The sequence below is a fragment of the Odocoileus virginianus genome, chromosome 16 (genome assembly GCF_023699985.2).
Source record: "Odocoileus virginianus isolate 20LAN1187 ecotype Illinois chromosome 16, Ovbor_1.2, whole genome shotgun sequence".
NCBI classification, from domain to species: Eukaryota; Metazoa; Chordata; class Mammalia; order Artiodactyla; family Cervidae; genus Odocoileus; species Odocoileus virginianus.
This window is the reverse complement of record NC_069689.1, coordinates 44705006-44719429: the sequence shown is the minus strand read 5'-3', so window position 1 is coordinate 44719429 and position 14424 is coordinate 44705006. Positions and strand designations below refer to the sequence as shown.

General features: G+C 37.2%; 1 protein-coding gene across 5 annotated transcripts in view; it reads left to right on the top strand.

Annotated features, from left to right (window-relative positions):
- Positions 1 to 14424, top strand: part of LRRC28 (leucine rich repeat containing 28) — a 245486-nt gene that overhangs the window by 49614 nt on the left and 181448 nt on the right. For all 5 annotated transcript variants that reach the window (XR_011491874.1, XR_011491875.1, XM_070478172.1 and 2 more), the window contains exon 2: positions 413 to 640. Coding sequence is in view for 3 of the 5 variants with exons in the window: in XM_070478172.1 (XP_070334273.1) it covers positions 473 to 640 (168 nt within the window). In the remaining 2 variants the exon portion in view is untranslated. The remainder of the gene's footprint in view (positions 1 to 412; positions 641 to 14424) is intronic.

The following is a 14424-nucleotide window of genomic DNA, read 5'->3' as shown; positions in this document are numbered from 1 at the left end:
AGTCATAGTTTATATAAATTTAAGTATTTTAAAAATATTTTAAGTTAAAGACAAAATGAGGTAGGAAGGAAGGAAATGGCTTTGCTGTGTCTGATTTTTAAGCTCTTTCTTCAGTTATGTGTTATGAAACTGGTCTCTGTTCTCTTAGATAGGGATTCCTATCTCAATTTCAAGAACTACTTTTTCAAATAGGACTATTCTAAGTAGTAAATATTGTTTAAATAGAGTACTTTTTAAAATTAAGTAGTTATTCATTTTAATCTTTAAATATGTATGAAAATTTAGTTGCTATGGAATGAAAATGTAGGAATTGATGTATAACTCTGTTTTTAATGTCTGCAAATAGCTATATATGCTAACTGGCAGTTGTTGTTATCAGTATCATAATTTTAAGGTTTTTTGTTCTCTTTAGAAATGGACCAGTTTTGACAAGATGTAGTACTGCACCGTGCCTGATGGAATATGTTCAGCCATGGCATCCGAACTTTGTAAGACGATCTCTGTGGCAAGGCTGGAAAAGCACAAGAATTTGTTCTTAAATTATAGGAATCTGCAGCATTTCCCATTGGAGTTACTGAAAGATGAGGGACTACAGTACTTGGAGAGACTCTACATGAAAAGGAACTCCCTTACAACCTTGGTACAGTATTACATTACATTTTTTAAAAGTTATTTATAATGTAGTCCTGATCAAGATATGTTTTATGTTTCTTAAGATATCCAGAACCAAGATGTATATCCCCTCTTGTTGTATAAACATGTAATAAAAGTACATATACAGTGGGTTCTCCTTAGGTGGAAATTCATTATCCAATTCCTGCAGTTACAAAGTTGCAGGAGTTGTATAGGAAAGCAAAATATTCACTAATATACCACTTAGTCCCACATGCTACTACATATAAGATAGATAACCAACTAGGACTTACTATATAGCACAGGGAACTCTACTCAATATTCTGTGATAACCTATCTGAGAAAAGAATCTGAAGAAGAATGAATATGTATGCACAGCCAGATCACTTTGCTGTACACCTGAAACTAATGCAACATTGTGAGTGAACTATACTACAATAAAATTTAAAAAAAAAAATTAGTCCCCTAAATCATTTAGGAATCTTAACACACAAAGAAAACACAGGCCCAGAGAGATACACAGACTAAATTCAGAGGGGTTTCTGAATGGGGACTAATTTTTTTTTTTATTGTAGTATGGTCTCTGTTTTAAACGAATTTGCTTTATGTGGACTTTTCTGATTATCATTGAGCCTCATTTAAGTTTTTCACATTGAATTCTAGTTCTTATTCATATTAGATGATTTATGAAGTCTTGTTGTTTCTTTGTGAATGGACCGATTCTTTATTCCCTTCCCTTAAAGTATCTGAATATCTGAAAATATACCTTACTGGCTTCATATATATGGAGTGTTTTTCTGGAAAAGTTTTATTTAATCTGTATAAAATACCTACAGTGTGTGGAAAGCATTATAAATTTTGCTTATTTTTGCTGTGTCTGAAAGTAAGTGTAAATATATCTTTCATTTTTAGTCTTTGGCATATTGGTGTATGGGGCTTCCCAGGTGGCACTAGTAGTAAATAAACCGCTTGCCAATGCAGGAGACATAAGTGATGCGGGTTCAATCCCTGGGTCAGGAAGATCCCCTGGAGGAGGGCGTGGCAACCCACTCACGTATTCTTGCCTCGAGAATCTCATGGGATTGCAAAGAGTTGGACATGACTGTAGCAACTTAGCACACACACGTATTGATGTATATGTTATTTTGCATGCCTAGTTAGATTTTTTCAAATTAAATTTTTCACTTTTCAAACCTTAATAGTCTATATAAAATCATATTAATCCTTTTTGCAAGATCATCATTCCATAAAGTGAAACCATATTTATTTAGTGTTTTTTTACCCCCTGTGGAGAAGAAGTGGTATGAGAAATAATTTGTCAAGAATTATAGCCCAGATATTCTTATGTTTGTTGTTAATGTACAAGTAAAAGGTTGTGAGTGGATTACGTCTCAAACAATCAGCCATAGTCTACTGCAGTAGAAATAATTGACCTTTGCTTATAAAACTAACAATAAACTTCTGGTTTTGTGGCCATTTCTTGCCTGAATTTTTCTGTTTATGAAACATTTAAATATCTACTATGTAATTTTAACTGATAGAATGGCTTCCAAACATACATTTCAAGTTCATTATTTGCCACCTTGTTTGTTGAAGATTAAATTGTTGCATATGTTTATAATGATAGGTATATGTATTTTATTTTAATGGTTTCTCTTAGCTGGAACATTTGATTCATGTGTATCAAAGAGCTTTTTCAACTGTGAAGTGCCATACAGATATCAGTATGTGAAAATAGTAGCAACCATACCATTCCCTGATTATGCTGAGCATAAGACAGCTTATTTATCCAGTATAGTCTGAGAATGGCTTCCTGCACAGGTTTTGAAAGCAGATGGAACAGTACTTGCCCTTATGTGCTCTAAACTAGTGAGTTCAGGCTTTTGGAATATTTGCTGGTGTTATTGATAAGGTTTATTTCCTATAGAAATAACATGTAGTATGTGAAATTTGACTTACAACTGCAGTAGTGTTCAAAAGAAAAGACATTATTGGAAGCATACAGTAAGTATCTCAAACACGTTAAAAATTAATTGGCTTTTTTTTTTTTTGTTAAGGAAGCTTGGGAACCTGCCAGTCATTTCCATTTCCACATTGTTTTGTTATTTTTTATTAACATTGTTTTATTGTGTTTAAATGTCCTGTCGTTCCCCCCCCCCCCCCATTTCCCCTCCTTATATGAAGCTTCTTGGTGAGAAGAGGAGTCACTGAGGCCTGACTTCTGTCCTTCCTTTTTCCATTTAAGTTGTTCTGTATCACACCGTGGTTTATATTTGTAGGATGATTGTATGTCCAATGCTCAGAACTCGGGGAGTGCCCATATTACAATTGTAGGACAGTGAGAAAGAATAAACTTTTTTTATATACAAAAGAATAGCTTCATATATTACCTATGAAAATGATATGTGCCCTGTAGCAGCCAACATAGAGGAAGACATGGAAAGGAGTTGCTTATCTTTCTGTTCATCCAGTTCTGTGCTTTGGAGTAACCAGTATTAACGGTTGGACTGTGTCCACCCACTACTTTGCTTCTGTTTATGTAACTATGTACTCTGTATTTTTTTGCATTTTTAAAAAACAAAAGGGAATCATACTATACATATTTCTCTGCAGATTTCTCTGTTCACTTCATTTTTATTCTGCTAACTTCTAGGCCAAAAAATGTACATACATCCTTGTATTTAGGATCAAGTCTCAAAAGCAAGCTTGCTGGATCAAAGGATAGGCATATTTTACATTTTAAAATAGTTTTTAGCAGTATTTCATTGTACAGTATTACCATTTATTTGTGTATCTGAAAAATCTTAAAACTTTTTAAATATGAGTTAATTTATATAGGAATACTGTTATATAATTAATAGGCAAATAAGAAGTGGTTAGAAAGCATTGTGATTTTGGTTCCTAACATTTATCTTAGAAAACGTTTTGAAGAATTTTTCTATCATTATTTTAAATGCAATTCAAGAATTATTAAATCTCTGATCTTTGTGGTAGTTTGACATTAAGAGAATAGGAGATACATGTTCTGTGTTTGTCGTAGGATAGGCATCCACATAGTTGTTAGATGAATAAATAAATGAATATAAAGTAGAATAGTGTTAAGGATTATAGTACAAGTATATGAATTCCAGATTGAGAATCTTTTATCCAGGGACTCTGTCTTAAATTCTGTATCCCCAGTGCCTGGCCTACTGCCTGACATATGTAGGACACATCATCTAATTCTGTGTATCAGGATTGTAAAAGACTTTTTAAGGAAGGTGCTACTTGCATTGATCCTGAAGAATGACTATGACAGGAACTTAGGAGGAAAACTATCACTTATTCATTCACCATGTATTTATTGAGTACTTACTGTGTATTCAGTACTCTTCAAGGCGCTGATGATCAATACCTCATGGAACAGATTGTTACTCTCATGGATTTTTGTTTCTTCACATCCCAAGCTGAAGAAAAAAATATTAACTGAGATTAAATGGCAGAAGGTTAGGATCAATATTTGTCCAAAACTTTAGTGACAAAAAATGATAGTGACTGTGACAGGGACTGTGTTAGAAGCTCTAGAGAGTGGAATGCAAGTTTGAATTGGTGAGAAGGAGATGAAAAACTAGATAACAAGGTTCAATTCAGTTCAGTTCAGTTCAGTTGCTCAGTCTTGTCGACTCTTTGCGACCCCATGAATCGCAGCACACCAGGCCTCCCTGTCCATCACCAACTCCCGGAGTTACTCAAACTCATGCCAATTGAGTCGGTGATGCCATCCAGCCATCTCATCCTCTGTCACCCCCTTCTCCTCCTACTCCCAATCCCTCCCAGCATCAGGGTCTTTTCCAAGGAGTCAACTCTTCGCATCAGGTGGCCAAAGTACTGGAGTTTCAACTTCAGCATCAGTCCTTCCAATGAACACCCAGGACTGATCTCCTTTAGGATGGACTAGTTGGATCTCCTTGCAGTCCAAGGGACTCTCAAGAGTCTTCTCCAACACCACAGTTCAAAAGCATCAATTTTTCGGCACTCAGCTTTCTTCGCAGTCCAACTCTCACATCCATCCATGACCACTGGAAAAACCATAGCCTTGACCAGACGGACCTTTGTTGGCAAAGTAATGTCTCTGCTTTTTAATATGCTATCTAGGTTGGTCATAACTCTCCTTCCAAGGAGTAAGCGTCTTTAAATTTCATGGCTGCAGTCACCATCCACAGAGATTTTGGAGCCCAAAAAATGAAGTCTGACACTGTTTCCACTGTCTCCCCATCTATTTCCCATGAGGTGATGGGACCAGATGCCATGATCTTAGTTTTCTGTATGTTCAGCTTAAGCCAGCTTTTTCACTCATCTTTCACTTTCATCAAGAGACTTTAGTTCTTCTTCACTCTCTGCCATAAGGGTGGTGTCATCTGCATATCTGAGGTTATTAATATTTCTCCCAGCAATCTTGATTCCAGCTTGTGCTTCTTCCACCCCAGTGTTTCTCATGATGTACTCTGCACTTAAGTTAAATAAGCAGGGTGACAATATACAGCCTTGACGTACTCCTTTTCCTATTTGAAACCAGTTTGTTGTTCCATGTCCAGTTCTAACTGTTGCTTCCTGACCTGCATATAGGTTTCTCAAGAGGCAGGTCAGGTGGTCTGGTATTCCCATCTCTTTCAGAATCCTCCACAGTTTATTGTGATCCACACAGTTGAAGGCTTTCGCATAGTCAATAAAGCAGAAATAGATGTTTTTTTTGAAATATGGGCCTAAAAATTTGGTTTTGATTTGAAAAAGCAGGCATAGCTGGAGGGTCTTGACAAAGGACACTTTTTCCTTCTCCTTTTTTATTTTCTTTCCTCTTTACTTACCCCTCTTCTCTTTTCTAAGATGAATGAGTTGAGCCTGTGTAAATGCTGATCTTCATTAGAGAGGAGTTGAAGATACAGAAATAGGAAATGATTAAAAGTTCAAGATTCCTAAGAAGGTAGGAAAGGACGGGCCCAAGAGTTCACTTGGAGGGAGGGAATGACTGAAATAGTATCCCTTCCTCCTTTAAGAAGAGAAAGGAAGGATGGGTGCACAGGAAGATACAGACTGTGGGGGAGACAGTTTTTGTCTGATGACCACCGCTTGGGGCGTGAAGATATGTAGAGAGAGCAGGTTTGAAATTATTGTTATGAAGAGTCACGGCAGTTTGTTTTGAGAAAGGTGATAGAACTGTTGGGATTATTCAGCAAGCAGTTGATGGCTAGGCTTATGGTGGAACCATCTGCTTGTTTAGGGAGTTTTTTCCTGCAGTTCTTAGCTGTCTGAGGTATAAAGAATTTGGGATGTCGCATTTATGCAGGCTTAGGTTTTTCCAGGTACAGAGGGACTAAGGAGATTGAGGATTTTGGCAAGAATGATTAAAATGGTGGGACATGGAGTCTTAAGCTGAATTGGAGGCACAGAATGAAAGGAGTGAGTGAATAGGGAAAATGAAATGGGTCCAAAGCATCCCAACTTATACTGGGCATGATTGAGTAAGCCATCCAGATGGATGGGATATTCTGGTCATGAAGAGAGACATTAGTCACGGAGAAGTTTCAGATGATGACAGGTTATGAGTGTGCAGGCTGAAGGGGGCTGGGGTAGAGCCTACCTTGTCCCCTTGCACCCCGGTCCCTGCCCTTCCTCCCCACCAAGTAGCTGGGATCTTTGTAAGAGTAAGAGAAGGAATATAGTGTGGAAGCAGGAATCAGCAGTGGAAGCATTTGAGGTCTGCAGTCCCAGGAAGAGAATATTTTCATTGTTTGGTAACAGAACTTAGTACTAGGAAGTCATAGACCCAGGTCTTATATGCTTAATCTCTTTGGATCTTAGTTCCTTCTTTTAAAATAAAAGGGGGCAAGTGACTTGCATGGAGGAAAAGAACTCAACCTGGAAACAAAATTATTCAATGGATCTGCCAGTTTCTCTTAATGAGTGTAGTAGGTAGAAGGCCGTCCTGGGGATGTGGAAGAGTGACCTCCCCAAATAACTGATGGAGCTCTCCTGTGTTGCCAATCTTATTTACAAATATGAATGGATAGAAAACAGGCATGTGAATTTTGGATGAAATAGGGTGGTTTGGCGTGCTGCGGTTCATGGGGTCGCAAAGAGTCAGACACAGACTGAGTAACTGAACTGAACTGAAGAGCAGTAAAAGTAGATGGGTCCTGATTAAGCAGTTAATCTATGCAACAGAAACTTCTGAGCTTGAAGGGAAGAAGTGGTATATCCATCATAGTCCTGAATTGGGGTGGCGGAGTAAGGTGCAGATGTATTTTTTTGCTACTGGCCCAGGAGAAAACGTTCCTGACCTACCCCCATCAAATATGATCAGGCAAATCATTAAAAAAATACAGAGAGTCAAAACGCAAAACGATATTTAACTTTCAGCAGCAAAAGTGGTAAAACATTGATCATTCTTACCTAGTAGATTGAAAGAGATTAATACCTGATATTGAAGATTATCAACGCCATGTGTGTTGAAGACAATAGGGAGCAGATGCTCTCACATATTATTTGAGTGAGTGGAAATTGACTCAGTGTTTTTGGTTTCTGGTTGGACCATATCTAGCAGAATTTTATATGCACATATGTTTGAACTAGCATTTTGATTTGTAAGAATTTCAGTTCAGTTTAGTTGCTCAGTCATGTCCAACTCTTTGCGACTCCATGGACTGCAGCACTCCAGGCCTCCCTGTCCATCACCAACTCCCAGAGTTTACCCAAACTCTTGTCCATTGAGTCAGTGATGCCACCCAACCATCTCATCCTCTGTCATCCCCTTCTCCTGCCTTCAATCTTTCCCAGCATCAGGGTCTTTTCCAAGGAGTCAGTTCTTTGCATCAGGTGGCCAAAGTATTGGAGTTTCAGCTTCAGCATTAGTCCTTCCAATGAATACCCAGGAATGATCTTTAGGATGGACTGGTTGGATCTCTTTGCAGTCCAAGGGACTCTCAAGAGTGTTCTCCAACACCACAGTTCAAAAGCATCAATTTTTTGGCACTCAGCTTTCTTCACAGTCCAACTCTCACATCCATACATGACTACTGGAAAAACAATAGCCTTGACTAGACGGACCTTTGTAGGCAAAGTAATGTCTCTACTTTTTAATATGCTATCTAGGTTGGTCATAAATTTTCTTCCAAGGAGCAAGCATCTTTTAATTTCATGGCTGCAGTCACCATCTGCAGTGATTTTGGAGCCGCCAAAAATAAGTCAGCCACTGTTTTCAGTGTTTCCCATTTATTTGCCATGCAATGTTGGGACTGGATGCCATGATCTTAGCTTTCTGAATGTTGACTTTTAAAGCCAACTTTTTCACTCTTCTCTTTCACTTTCACAAAGAGGCTCTTTAGTTCTTCACTTTCTGTCATAAGGGTGGTATCATCTGCATATCTGAGGTTATTGATATTTCTCCTGGCAATCTTGATTCCAGCTTGGGCTTCATTCAGTCCAGCATTTCTCATGATGTACTCTGCGTATAATAAGCAGGGTAACAATATACAGCCTTGACATACTCCTTTTCCTATCTGGAACCAGTCTGTTGTTTCATGTCCAGTTCTGACTTTTGCTTCCTGATCTGCATACAGATTTCTCAGGAGGCAGGTCAGGTGGTCTGGTATTCCCATCTCTTTCAGAATTTTCTAGAGTTTATTATGATCCACACAGTGAAAGGCTTTGCCATAGTCAGTAAAGCAGAAGTAAATGTTTTTCTGAAACTCTCTTACTTTTTCAATGATCCAGCAGATGTTAGCGATTTGATCTCTGGTTCCTCTGCCTTTTCTAAAACCAGCTTGAACATCTAGAAGTTCATGGTTCACGTATTGCTGAAGCCTGGCTTGGAGAATTTTGAGCATTACTTTGCTAGTGTGTGAGATGAGTGCAATTGTGTGGTAGTTTGAACATTCTTTAGCATTGTCTTTCTTTGGGATTGGAATGAAAACTGACCTTTTCCAGTCCTGTGGCCACTGCTGAGTTTTCCAAATTTCCTGGCATATTGAGTGCAGCGCTTTCACAGCATCATCTTTTAGGATTTGAAATAGCTCAACTGGAATTCCATCACCTTCACTAGCTTTGTTCATAGTGATGCTTTCTAAGGCATCTAATTCCACTTGACTTCACATTCCAGGATATCTGGCTCTAGGTGAGTGATCACACCATCGTGATTATCTGGGTCATGAAGATCTTTTTTATACAGTTCTTCTGTGTGTTCTTGCCACCTCTTTTTAATATCTTCTGCTTCTGTTAGGTCCCTACCATTTCTGTCCTTTATTGAGCCCATCTTTTCATGAAATGTTCCCTTGGTATCTCTAATTTTCTTTACCCAACAGAAAAAACAGCCAAGTGAACAAGGATACTCCTCACAACATTGTATATGATGAAAAGTTGTGAAAACCTGTGTTTGTCCATATGGGCTGGGTTAAAATCAGATAGCAGCTACCCTTGTTTGAGGTGTTACTAAGTGCCAAACATGGTTTTAAGTAATTTATGTGTGTTAATCTAATTAATCTGCAAGATAATCATATGAGGTAGGCACTATTATTCCTGCTTTATAGAGAAGTAAACCAGGGCATAAAAAAGAATACATCAAACTTAATAGAGATGATAGCTGTGGAAGAGGGAGGCCACAAGAGTTGGGATAGGTGCTCTAATAAACAGAGCTGTACACTTAAGTGTTTATAGTAAAAGAAACAGGTTCTACTACTGAGTTTGGTTTATATTCTTTTTAGTAGATATTTATGATTTTTATAATTAAACATGAAAGTGAGTTTGTTGGAATATAGTGTTACTAAGATCTTTTCCAGCTCTCAGATTTATTAATGAGTGAGTCTAAACATTTTGATTTACAGTGATGGTGATGCTTGCATTTATGCTCCCTGAAGCTGGTGGCTGGGTTGAGGGTAAAAAGTGTTGATGACTGAGAAGTCATCCAACTACATGCTCTACTGCTTTGAATTTGGTAAGAGTGGGATCTAGATCAAATGATCATCAGAACACCTTGAAGGGAAAACCAACAAATTAGAGAGATGGTAAAAATGAGCACCATGCAATCAAATGTGCCAGAAGAAGTAGGGAGAGGGAATGCTTTTGTTTTTGTTTGATGGTGTCGTTTTGAATTCCTGCAAAGGACTTCCATTTCCCCCTAATTTGTCAGACCCTTGCATCTTCCACAGCCTCCATAATCACCATGAATGCTCTGTTCTCAAGTTAGCACTGTACTGAAACATCTTAGTTATTTCTAAACCTGAATGCATGGAAACAGCTCTGTCTATGTTTTAATGCTTTTGTGTAATGTATGCGATAGTCCTGCAAAACATGCATTACAAATGTACCAGTAACTGTCTCAATTAACACACCTGTGCCTGAAAAGTGTGAGTTTTGTTATCAGTTGAGTCATTCAGTCATGTTCAACCCTTTGCGACCCCGTGGACTGCAGCAGTCAGGCTTCCCTGTCCATCACCAACTCCCAGAACCTACTCAAACTCTTGTCCATCAAGTTGGTGATGCCATCCAACCATCTCATCCTCTGTCGTCCCCTTCTCCTTCCGCCTTCAGTCTTTCCCAGCATCAAGGTCTTTTCATATGAGTTGGTTCTTCACATCAGGTGGCCAAAGTACTGGAGTTTCAGCTTCAGCATCAGTCTTTCCAATGAATATTCAGGACTGATTTCCTTTAGGATGGACAGGTTGGATCTCCTTGCAGTACAAGGGACTCGAAAGAGTCTTCTCCAATACTGCAGTTCAAAAGCATCAATTCTTTGGTGCTCAGCTTTCTTTATGGTCCAACTCTCACATCCACACATGACTACTGGAAAAACCATAGCTTTGACTAGATGGACATTTGTTGGTAAAGTAATGTTTCTGCTTTTTATATGCTGTCTAGGTTGGTCATAACTTTTCTTCCAAGGAGCAAGCCTCTTTTAATTTCATGGCTGCAGTTACCATCTGCAGTGATTTTGGAACCCCCAAAAATAAAATCTGTCACTATTTCCATTTTTTCCCCATTTATTTGCCATGAAGTGATGGGACCGGATGCCATGATCTTAGTTTTCTGAATGTTGAGCTTTAAGCCAACTTTTTCAGTCTCCTCTTTCACTTTTATCAAGAGGCTCTTTAGTTCTTCTTTGCTTTCCTGCCATAAGTGTGTCACCTGCATATCTGAGGTTATTGATATTTCTCCTGGCAATCTTGATTCCAGCTTGTGCTTCATCCAGCCCAACGTTTCTCATGATGTACTCTGCATATAAGTTAAATAAGCAGGGTGACAATATACAGCCTTGACGTACTCCTTTTCCTATTTGAAACCAGTTTGTTGTTCCATGTCCAGTTCTAACTGTTGCTTCTTGACCTGCATACAGATTTCTCAGGAGGCAGGTCAGGTGGTCTGGTATTCCCATCTTTTTATATCAAAGCTGTTTTTCCTATTTAATCTTCAGATTTAAGTATTTTTTCCTCTCAGTGTTACTGGTTGGCTGTCAGTAGATCCTTGTCAAATAGTAAACAGACTATTTGAAATAGCTTGGAAAATGAATGTTGACCTATAATTTATTCTGTTGAATCACAGAATTTCAAAGCTAGATGGAGCTTTGTAGATAATTTAGGCAGTTTGTCTTGAGGTAAATAAGCTTAGGAGAGGTTAATAGATGGGTCTCAAGTCATTTTTATGGTCAGTTAGAGCAAGACTCAGGTCTTCTAATTTGTAGTCCAGCCATTGATGCTTTTCTAATTCTGCATGTATTTGTTGGTGACCTGTTTCTAGCCTAGCACCATGTAAAAGTTTAACTACATTTATCCACTGTGGAACAATGAAATATTCCACGTTAGGTGAATTTTCCTAGTTACGTCTTTGAAGTTTACCTCTTGAGTTTTACTGTGAGTCTAATTTTTCTTGATAGAAATACTTTTACAACATGCATCATTCTGTACATTCTTAAAGAAATATGGGGAACATGACTTAACCCACTCTTCCTGACTTGCAGTTTTGGCCTGGGGAATTAGAAGAGAGTTTAGAAAGATGTGACAGGGATACAGACCTTTCACTCTAGATCCTATCCTTGTGTACTTGAGGGATTCCATGTACAAGCAGAAGGCTTGTACACATTTGTATATGTTTAAATTCATATATGTTTAAATATGTTTAAATTCATTTTCAAGCATTCACTATACTAAAAATGAATGAGTGAGATACCAGTTTCTAAATGTTGGTCCCATCAAATGAGTCTCTGTCTCTGTCTCTCTCTCAATTGATAGATGAATATAGATAAAATGTATGTAAGGTGTTTGAAATATCATGCTTTGAGCTTGGAACACTGTTCCTTCCTAAAACAAGCAATTATGTCATAAGCATATAGGATTGTAAAGGCTAGGTGTATTTTTAAATGGTTAATCTAGCCTTATGGAAAAAGTGTTTAGTATTCTTTTTTGTGTGTCTATTTTTGCTACTTTGAAAATTCCATTTATAAAATCACTGAATGCATATTAAATAGGTTTTGTTAAAAATAGAAAGTAGGTAGGGGCAAATGATCCAATCTTCAGCCGTTGTTTAGGATATCTCTATGGCTTTCATTTTTAAACAAATATTTTTAACATTAATACTTTACAGAATTTTAGTAATTTTTAATGTTTGTTTTCTTTGGGGGGATCGGGATGGGGAATACATGTAAATCCATGGGTGATTCATTATGACAAAACCCACTACAATATTGTAAAGTAATTAGCCTCCAACTAATAAAAATATATGAAAAAAGAAAAATATTAAGATACAGACATCCCTTGGTATCTGTGGGGAACTGGTTCTGGTACTCACTCCAGTACCAAAATCAGAGGCTGCTCAAGTCCCGAGTATAAAATGGCTTGGTATTTGCATATAACTTATGCACATCTTCCTGTATACTTTACATCATCTCTAGATTATTTATAATACCTAATACAGTGTAAATGCTATATAAGTAGTTGTGAAGACAGTGTGAATGTTATGTAATAGTTGTTGGTGTAGCAATTCAAATTTTGCTTTTTGAAACTTTCTGGAATATTTTTTCCCTGATTATTTTTGATGCGTAGTTAGTTGAATCCAAGGATACAGAACTCACACAGACCGATCGTACATATTTCAGTTTGTAAATGTACTAGATGTACAGACTTTTAAATTTTGAGCATATTTTTCTGTAAAGGTTTTTGCTAAGTGAAAAATAGCAGTTTGGGAATTTTTTTTACCTTTTTGGCAATAAAACACTTGCAGTTTTTCAGATATTTAACACATTTATTTATATTTTTAAGAGAATAATTTTAACCTGTATAAATGTCAAGCAAGTACTTCATCATTTTAAGAAAATAATTAAAAATTTTATCATTCATATAGTTAAGTAGTTCTTTTATGTTCTATGTCCAAAAGAGCTGAGTTTAAGTGAAAAAAATGGTAGTGAGTGTAATACTAACTAGTATTAGAAAGTAATACTAGAAAGTTGCTTTCTGGTATAATAACTACTAGTTATATGTAGTACTGTTTAAATTATAATGAAATGCTGAAAATTCAATTCTTTAGTCATAATAAATCGGAAAAGGCAAGGCAACCCATTCCAGTACTCTTGCCTGAAAAATCCCATGGACAGAGGAGCCTGGTAGGCTGTAGTCCATGGGGTCGCAAAGAGTCAGACATGACTGAGTGACCTCACTTTCACTTTTCATTTTCATGCATTGGAGAAGGAAATGGCAACCCACTTGAGTATTCTTGCCTGGGGGATCCCAGGGACGGGGAACCTGGTGGGCTGCCATCTATGGGGTCGCGCAGAGTCGGACATGACTGAAGTGACTTAGCAGCAGCAGCAGCAGTCATAATAAAAAATCTTTTAAGTACTTAATGGCCATATGTGGCTAGTGGTCACCATATTGGCTGGGTAGATAGAAAATATTATCCATGTTGTAGAAAGTTCTGTTGGACCAGTGATGTGTGTGACTGAAAAAAAAAAAAACAAAACATTAGAATCAATAGTAGCAACTCATTACTATCATGAAAATCAAACTACCACTATGTGTTAATGCTACAGAATTGTAAAGAAAAATGATCCCAGAGTTCTTTTTTAGGCACTTCAAAGACAACTTTAGAAACAAAAGACTTTGTTCACATTTTGAGGATTTTTCCTTCCCTCAGTTTTTGCCCCTCCTTTCCATTTCCTTTCCTTTTGAAATGACTTTATTTTAATATTTGTATTAATATTATGTATATGTATTAATATTATGAATGCTTGTATTCAATGAATTTCCAATGAAATTTTTATTTTAATGAACTTGGGACATAAAATATTTGTGATTGTTCTCATGGATGCATTGCAAGAAATTTGAATATTTGCCATGGCTTTCTTCTTCTTTTTTTTTTAAAATAAAAAAACTCTAAAGATGTTATGTTTTCATATCTGGGTAATCAAAATTTGCATTTTCTCATAAAACACTGACCTATGTTTGGGATTATCTTTCTATATTGCCTATGAATAGATTGCCCATTATTTGCACATTATAGTCTCATTACATTTTTGCTGGGAAACAAGATGTCAGTGTAACTTCTAGTGGTCCTTGACCTAACTGATTGCACAGCCCTTGTTAGGAGTGGTTGGGAGGGGTTAGTGAGCTATTAATGCTCTTAAAAGCATTTCTTGTTGCCCCTTCTCCCTCTCCTTAGCACCTCCTCTCCTCTCCCCCCAATGTGTGTCTCAGGCTTTCTAGGATTATCCACATGAAAACCATAGTTAATAACATTTCACTGTGTTACTTATTGCAGAAGAAATGAACTTAA